This window comes from Coregonus clupeaformis, unplaced genomic scaffold (assembly GCF_020615455.1).
Source record: "Coregonus clupeaformis isolate EN_2021a unplaced genomic scaffold, ASM2061545v1 scaf0014, whole genome shotgun sequence".
In the NCBI taxonomy this organism is placed as follows: domain Eukaryota; kingdom Metazoa; phylum Chordata; class Actinopteri; order Salmoniformes; family Salmonidae; genus Coregonus; species Coregonus clupeaformis.
The window spans coordinates 307,426-317,319 of record NW_025533469.1 but is presented as its reverse complement, the minus strand read 5'-3'; the positions used below and the strand labels follow the sequence as shown (position 1 = coordinate 317,319).

General features: G+C 44.3%; 1 protein-coding gene across 1 annotated transcript; it reads left to right on the top strand.

Annotated features, from left to right (window-relative positions):
• Positions 1 to 582: 582 nt before the first annotated feature.
• LOC123483029 (NLR family CARD domain-containing protein 3-like) lies at positions 583 to 9,158 on the top strand (the record flags this gene model as incomplete). The annotated part of the gene is made up of 4 exons (XM_045212442.1): positions 583 to 802; positions 1,233 to 3,027; positions 3,289 to 3,448; positions 8,580 to 9,158. Coding segments are annotated over 4 exons (2,691 nt in total), but the record flags the coding sequence as incomplete, so codon positions are not given.
• Positions 9,159 to 9,894: the final 736 nt, after the last annotated feature.

The following is a 9,894-nucleotide window of genomic DNA, read 5'->3' as shown; positions in this document are numbered from 1 at the left end:
CCAATCAAGCAGGAGAGACCAGCCTCCCCTGTACCCAGCTGTGTGTCCATGAAGAGTGACAAGTCTATGGAAGCTCCTATATTCTTCAGAGAGGGAGACTTTTCTAGTGAACAAAGGTAAGAAGAACTCATGGGTCATGGTCAGTGATTTAAACAACACTGTCTCTAGTCATTTCTCCTCTCCCATTTTCCCATTTCTTTTGGTTTTTTTCATAATCCATAGGCTAATCCTTTTTTCCATTTTCATAGTCCTGAATCAATATTAAACTAACACAACATTCCCTCCCTGTGTGTGTGTGTGTGTGTGTGTGTGTGTGTACTCCCTGGATGAGGAGATGTAATCTCATGTTTTGTCCACAGAAACCAACAGGAGAGATCAGAGTCAGAGATTCTCAGTGGTCGGTCTTCCCAGAGTCATCAAACAGACCTGGCCTCCATATTCAGTGTATGTGGTCCTGTTATGTACATTTGTTTTTGTTTACCTCAAGTAAAGTTGTTCTGTCAATCATTCATTAATGTGTTAATGAGAAAGCATTTAGTCTCTTGCTTAACTTATTTACTTGATTTATTTCAGTTGCTTGAAGAGAATATTATGACATTTGTGAAGAACGAGCTGAAGATGTTCAAGAGGATTCTTAGTCCAGAACTCCCAGAAGGCTTTGAGAGTCAGAAGCAGGATAAGGAAGTGGTGGATGCTGAAGATGAGAAGCAGGAGAGCAGTGCCAGAGAGGGGGCTCTGAAGATCACACTGCACGTCCTGAGGAAAATGAACCAGAATGAGCTTGCTGACACACTGGAGAAAAGTAAGAGCTGTCTGCCTCATGTTGAATGCTGTTTTAGAACATTTAAAAGCTGTAGCTAAAGTACAGCTAAAGTAGCTGTGTAACTCAATGATATTGTAGCAGCCTTAACACAACACCTAGTGACCTCATCAAGTAGCAGCAGGGATGTGTTGGAGAAAGAGAGAGAAAGAGAGAGAGAGAGAGAGAGAGAGAGAAGAGAGAGAGAGAGAGAGAGAGAGAGAGAGAGAGAGAGAGAGAGAGAGAGAGAGAGAGAGAATACCAATTATATAATATAATCAGTCACACCAGTCTGTAATGCATTATGAAAACATTTATACAGTCAGTTAAGCGAAGAAATGATTATAATTTAAAATGTTATAACGGTCCTAGAATACTGTAGGCACTAAAACAGACGTAATATTAATATCCCCTGTGTTATTTCTAGATTCAGATGAGCTTGCTGTGATTTGCCAACGTGAACTCAAATCTAATCTAAAGAAGAAGTTTCAATGTGTATTTGAGGGGATCGCTAAACAAGGAAACCCAACACTTCTCAATAAGATCTACACAGAGCTCTACATCACAGAGGGTGGAACAGGAGAGGTCAATAATGAACATGAGCTGAGACAGATTGAGACAACAACCAGGAAACAAGCAAGACCAGAGACTGCAGTCAAATGTAACGACATCTTCAAACCCTTAACTGGACAAGACAAACTTATCAGAACTGTGCTGACAAAGGGAGTCGCTGGCATTGGAAAAACAGTCTCTGTGCAGAAGTTCATTCTGGACTGGGCTGAAGGTAAAGCAAATCAGGATGTCCAATTTGTATTTTCATTCCCTTTTCGGGAGCTGAATTTGATGAAAAAGGAAAAACACACTTTGATTGAACTTCTCAATCACTTCTCAATGGAAACCAAAGAATTAAGAATCTCCAACTACGACAAGTACAAATTTCTGTTCATCTTTGATGGTCTGGATGAGTGCCGACTGCCCCTAGACTTCCAGAAGAACAAGATCTGTTGTGACGTCACAAAGTCAACCTCAGTGGATGTTCTGCTGACAAATCTCATCAAGGGAAATCTGCTTCCCTCTGCTCTCCTCTGGATAACTACCCAACCTGCAGCAGCCAATAAGATCCCTTCAGGGTGTGTTGACCAGGTGACAGAGGTACGAGGGTTCAATGACCCACAGAAGGAGGAGTACTTCAGGAAGAGATTCAGTGATGAGGACCTGGCCAGCAGAATCATTTCACACATAAAGACATCAAGGAGCCTCCACATCATGTGCCACATTCCAGTCTTCTGTTGGATTTCTGCAATAGTCCTTGAACACATGCTGAAACATAAGAGAGAAGAGATGCCCAAGACTCTGACTGAGATGTTCATACACCTTGTGGTGTTTCATACCAAACAGAAGAATGAAAAGTATCTTGGGAAAGAAGAGACAGGTCCACACTGGAATAAAGAGAGCATTCTGTCACTGGGAAAACTGGCTTTTCAACAGCTTATGAATGGCAATCTGATTTTCTATGAAGAAGACCTGAAAGAGGCTGGAATTGATGTCAATGAAGCCTCTGTGTACTCAGGATTGTGCACACAGCTCTTTAAAGATGAATGTGGGCTGTACCAGGAAAAGGTGTACTGCTTCGTGCATCTGAGCATTCAGGAGTTTCTGGCTGCTGTATATGTGTTCCTCTCATTCATCAACAACAATGAGAATCTAATGGATGAACCTCAATCAAAGTCAAGGAACTTTTCTTCGCTGTTCAGAGACTACAAGCCTGAAGTCACTGTCTACAAGAGTGCTGTGGATAAAGCCTTACTAAGTGAGACAGGAAACCTGGACCTGTTCCTCCGCTTCCTTCTGGGCCTCTCACTGGAGTCCAATCAGAAACACTTACGAGGTGTACTGACAAAGACAAGAAGCAGCTCACAGAGCCATAAAGAAACAGTCAAGTACATCAAGGAGAAGATCAGGGAGAATCCCTCTCCAGAGAGGTGCATCAATCTGTTCCACTGTCTGAATGAACTGAAGGACCATTCTCTAGTGGAGGAGATCCAAAGCTACCTGAGCTCAGGAAGTCTCTCAGAAGCCAAACTGTCACCTGCACAGTGGTCAGCTCTGGTCTTTGTGTTGCTGACTTCTGAAAAGGAGCTGGATGTGTTTGACCTGAAGAAATACTCCAGATCAGAGGAAGGTCTTCTGAGGCTGCTGCCAGTGGTCAAAGCCTCCAGAGCTGCTCTGTGAGTACATAAAATGACATTTAAGTACTAATCATCAGGAAGAAATATTCAGTTTAGAGAAATATATGTATTTTTGAAAAACATATTGAATCAATGCATTGATGTTCACATTAGTATAACAATATGAACATACAATTCTAGGAGACAGAAGATGAATCTATATGTTGTTGAAGAGAATAAACCAAATGCATCTGCCATTGTCCTTCTACACTACTGGTGTTAAATTAACAGTTTGTGAAATCATGATGATCTCTTTGTCAGGCTGTCAGGCTGTGGAGTCACAGAGAAAGCCTGTGCTTCTCTGGTCTCAGCTCTGAAGTCAAACCCCTCACACCTGAGAGAGCTGGACCTGAGTAACAATGACCTGAAGGATTCAGGAGTGAAGCTGCTCTCTGCTGTCCTGGGGAATCCCCACTGTAAACTGGAGACTCTGAGGTCAGTATTCCTGTAGTTGGTCAACAAGTGATAACTGTTCACCAGATCCACATGTGTTTACCAGGCACACATAGTCCACACCATATGTGTTTGGACAGTGAAGCTTACAGTTTTACATTTGGTGCTATGCTCCAGCATTTTGGATTTGAGGTAGAATGTTTCATATTAGGCAACAGTACAGAATGTCACCTTTTATTTGAGGTTAATGGTGAGATGTTAGCATGTTTTGTTGTAGCCTCTGTAACTTTCTCACTCATTATTATTCATGATTCATTCATGATTTTTCTTAATCATGGCATCATCAGGATTCATTTAGTAGTGTTTAGAAACATGTTATCTACTCACTTAGACAGAAAATTACTCCAGTCATCATCCACCATTCAGTTACTATTGGACAAAACATAACCCAAAACAAACTGCAAATGCAACCAATGAGTTTACAACCAAATACTCTACTTTTGAATACTTTAGTACACTATAAGTGAAATGGTCAGAATACTTATGACTTCTTCAAATGGGGGGACTAGATACATAAAGTGCTTTCATTTCTAAACGGTGAAACAGATATGTATTAAAATACCCTCAAATAAAAGGTGACATTATATACTGTCACATCATATGAAACATTTGATCTGAAATCCAAAATGCTGGAGTACAGAGCTACATTTAAAATGTTAGCTTCACTCTCAAAATAGATATAGTGTGGACTGTATACTCAATACAATCTAAATCTGATACCTCACTGTCTGTCTTTGGACTGATACTGCTTTTTAAACTGCTCTGGTCAGTCTACTCAAATATTCGTACTATAAATTTTTCTATCTACAAGCAATACTTTGATAATTTGTCATTTCTAATAATGATACATTCATTTATGAAAGATGTTTCAGGACACTGATGTATCTTAATATGTAGAAAAAATATACTGCCACTATTTTCACCACCAAAGAATAGCAGTGTGATTTTAATATGATTTGACTCTTTGCAGGCTGTCAGGCTGTCTAGTCACAGAGGAAGGCTGTGCTTCTCTGGTCTCAGCTCTGAAGTCAAACCCCTCACACCTGAGAGAGCTGGACCTGAGCTACAATCACCCAGGAGACTCAGGAGTCAGACTGCTCTCTGCTGGACTGGAGGATCCACACTGCAGACTGGAGAAACTCAAGTATGTAGAGGGTTTATGTCAATGTTCATATCAGACATGTTGGAGTTATCAGGCTAGTTAAGACAAACATTCTGACCACCACTTGGACTAAGTTATATAAAGACTGTGTGTGTGTGTGTGTGAGTGTGTGTGTGTGTCCAGTGTGTGTGTGTGGGTCCAGTGTGTGTGTGTGTGTGTGTGTGTGTGTCCGTGTGTGTGTGTGTGTCCAGTGTGTGTGTGTGTCCAGTGTGTGTCCTGTGTGTGTTTGTGTTTGTGTTTGTGTCCGGTGTGTGTGTCTGTGTGTGTGTCGTGTGTCGTGTGTGTGTGTTTTTGTCCAGTGTGTGTGTGTGTGTGTGTGTGTCAGTGTGTGTGTATGCACGTGTATCAGCACACACACTGGACACACACACACACACTGGACACACATACACACTGGACACAAACACACACACACTGGACACATACACACAAAGGACACACACACACACAAAGGACCACACACACACACACACACACTGGACAAACACACACACTGGACACACACACACTCACACTGGACACACACACACACACACTAGACACGCACACACACTGGACAAACACACACACACTAGACAAACACACACACACTGGACACACACACACACTGGACAAACACACACACACACACACTGGACACACACACACACACACACTGGACACACACGCACAGACACACACTGGACACACACACAAACACACACACACTGGACACATACATACAAAGGACACACACACACACACAAACACACACTGGACACACACACAAACACACACACACACTGGACACACACTGGACACACACAGACTTACTCACACTGGACACACACACACACGCACACACACACACACTCTGGACACACAAACACAAACACTGGACACACACATACACTGGACACACACACACACTGGACAAACACACACACACACACTAGACACACACACACATACACTACACACACACACAAACACACTATAGACATACACACACACTGGACACACACACACACACACACACACACACTGGAAACACACACACACACACACACACTGGACACACACACACTGGACAAACACACACACACACACACTGGACACACACACTGGACACACACACACACACTGGACACACACACACACACTTGACATACACACACACACTGGACAGACACAAACACACACACACACACACTGGACACACACACACTCACACTGGACACACACACACACACACTAGACACACACACACACTGGACAAACACACACACACTAGACAAACACACACACACTGGACACACACACACACTGGACAAACACACACACACACACACTGGACACACACACACACACACACTGGACACACACGCACACACACACACTGGACACACACACAAACACACACACACTGGACACATACATACAAAGGACACACACACACACACAAACACACACTGGACACACACACAAACACACACACACACACACACACTGGACACACACTGGACACACACAGACTTACTCACACACGCACACACACACACACTCTGGACACACAAACACAAACACTTGACACACACATACACTGGACACACACACACACTGGACAAACACACACACACACACTAGACACACACACACATACACTAGACACACACACAAACACACTATAGACATACACACACACTGGACACACACACACACACACACACACACACTGGAAACACACACACACACACACTGGACACACACACACTGGACAAACACACACACACACACACACTGGACACACACACTGGACACACACACACACTGGACACACACACACACACTGGACACACACACACACTTGACATACACACTCACACTGGACAGACACAAACACACACACACACACTGGACACACACACACACACACACTGGACACACACGCACACACACACACTGGACACACACACAAACACACACACACTGGATACATACATACAAAGGACACACACACACACACACAAACACACACTGGACACACACACACTGGACACACACTGGACACACACAGACTTACTCACACTGGACACACACACACTGGACACACACTGGACACACACAGACTTACTCACACTGGACACACACACACACGCACACACACACACACTCTGGACACACAAACACAAACACTGGACACACACATACACTGGACACACACACACACTGGACAAACACACACACACACACTAGACACACACACACATACACTAGACACACACACAAACACACTATAGACATACACACACACTGGACACACACACACACACACACACACACACACTGGAAACACACACACACACACACACACACTGGACACACACACACTGGACAAACACACACACACACTGGACACAAACACTGGACACACACACACACACTGGACACACACACACACACTTGACATACACACACACACTGGACAGACACAAACACACACACACACACACACTGGACACACACACACTCACACTGGACACACACACACACACACTAGATACACACACACACTGGACAAACACACACACACTAGACAAACACACACACACTGGACACACACAAACACTGGACAAACACACACACACACACACTGGACACACACACACACACACACTGGACACACACGCACACACACACACTGGACACACACAAACACACACACACTGGACACATACATACAAAGGACACACACACACACACAAACACACACTGGACACACACACAAACACACACACACACTGGACACACACTGGACACACACAGACTTACTCACACACGCACACACACACACACTCTGGACACACAAACACAAACACTGGACACACACATACACTGGACACACACACACACTGGACAAACACACACACACACACTAGACACACACACACATACACTAGACACACACACAAACACACTATAGACATACACACACACTGGACACACACACACACACACACACACACTGGAAACACACACACACACACACACACACTGGACACACACACACTGGACAAACACACACACACACACACACTGGACACACACACTGGACACACACACACACACTGGACACACACACACACTTGACATACACACACACACTGGACAGACACAAACACACACACACACACACTGGACACACACTGGACACACACTGGACACACACACTGGACACACACACTGTGTGTGTCCAGTGTGTGTGTGTGTGCGTGTGTGTGTGTGTGTGAGTTCAGGTGTATCCCTCAATGACTGTCTGTTCTTCTGCTTACCGCTACAGTGTGGAACATGGTGGAGAGTACACAATGAAACCTGGACTTAGAAAATGTGAGTGTTGACTGCTGTGAAGAATATGACTAAGAATAAGTCTTAATTCAAGTGAAGTCAAAGTCAAAGACCACCATCATTACTTACTTGGTCATATTAAATAGCTGTAGTTCTACAGAAGCACAAATCAGGGACACCAAAGTTTACAAAGAGTTGCTTTGACAATGTGTGTGTCTGTGTGTGTGTGTGTGTGTGTGTGGCGTGTTTGTGTTACTTTAGAAATGTGTGTGTGTGTGTGTGTGTGTTCATGCATGCATGAAGGTGTGTGTGTGTGTTCAGTGTGTGTGTGTTCAGGATGATGATGATGATTTGTAATATTGTGTGTGTGTGTGTGTTCAGGATGTGTGTGTGTGTGTGTGTGTGTGTGTAATTAATGGGAATAAGTGTGTTTTATATTACCATACAGTATAACATATGATCATTCAACAAGTCTCAAGTTACCTTAACTTCTCCTTTTGATACCTAGAAACATCTACATTAAATTAATTAGTGAAAAGTGAGTTAACATTCTAATGTGAATGATGATGATTTCTAATATTGTGTCTGGTTTCATCCATCAGATGTCTGTGATCTCACACTGGACCCAAACACAGTAAACAGACTCCTCTCTCTGTCTGAGGAGAACAGAAAGGTGACATGTAGGAGAGAGGAGCAGCTGTATCCTGATCACCCAGAGAGATTTGAGGACTGGAGACAGGTGCTGTGTAGAGAGGGTCTGACTGGGTGCTGTTACTGGGAGGTAGAGTGGAGTGGGGGAGGGGCTGATATAGGAGTGGCATATAAAGGAATCAGCAGGAGAGGAAGGCTTGAGGACTGTTGTCTTGGATACAATGACAAGTCCTGGAGTCTGATCTGCTCTGACAACAGTTACATTGCCTGTCACAATGATAATCTCACTACCATAGACGTCCCCTCCTCCAGCTCCCACAGAGTAGGAGTGTATCTGGACTGGCCAGCCGGCACTCTGTCCTTCTACATAGTCTCCTCTGACACACTGACCCACCTGAACACATTCCACTCCACATTCACTGAGCCCCTCTATCCAGGGTTTAATGTTTTGTATGATGGGGACTCAGTTTCCCTGTAAATAATAATAATAACCATGGTAACACTGACACACACACACACACACACACTGGACACACACACACACACACACTGGACACACACACACACTGGACAAACACACACTGGACACACACACACACTGGACACACACACACACTGGACACACACACACTGGACACACACACACACACACACACACTGGACACACACACACACACACACACTGGACACACACACACACACACACACACACTGGATACACACACACACACACACACTGGACACACACGCACACACAGTGGACACACACACACACACACACACACACACTGGACACACACATACGCACTCTGCACACACACACACACACACACACACATATACTGGACACACACACACACACACACTCAACACACACACACTGGACACACACACTGCACACACACACACACACACACACACACACACACTGGGCAAACACACACAATGGACACACACACACTGGACACACACACACAGGACACACACATGCAGGACAAACACACACACACACACACACACACACACACACACTTAACACACACTGGACACACACACTAAACACACACACACTGAACACACACACACACACACACACACACACACACACACTGGACACACATACATACACTAGACACACACACACTGAACACATACACACACACTGAACACACATACATACACTAGACACACACACACACACACACTGAACACACACACACACACACACACACACAATGGACACACACACACACGCACACTGAACTCACACACACACT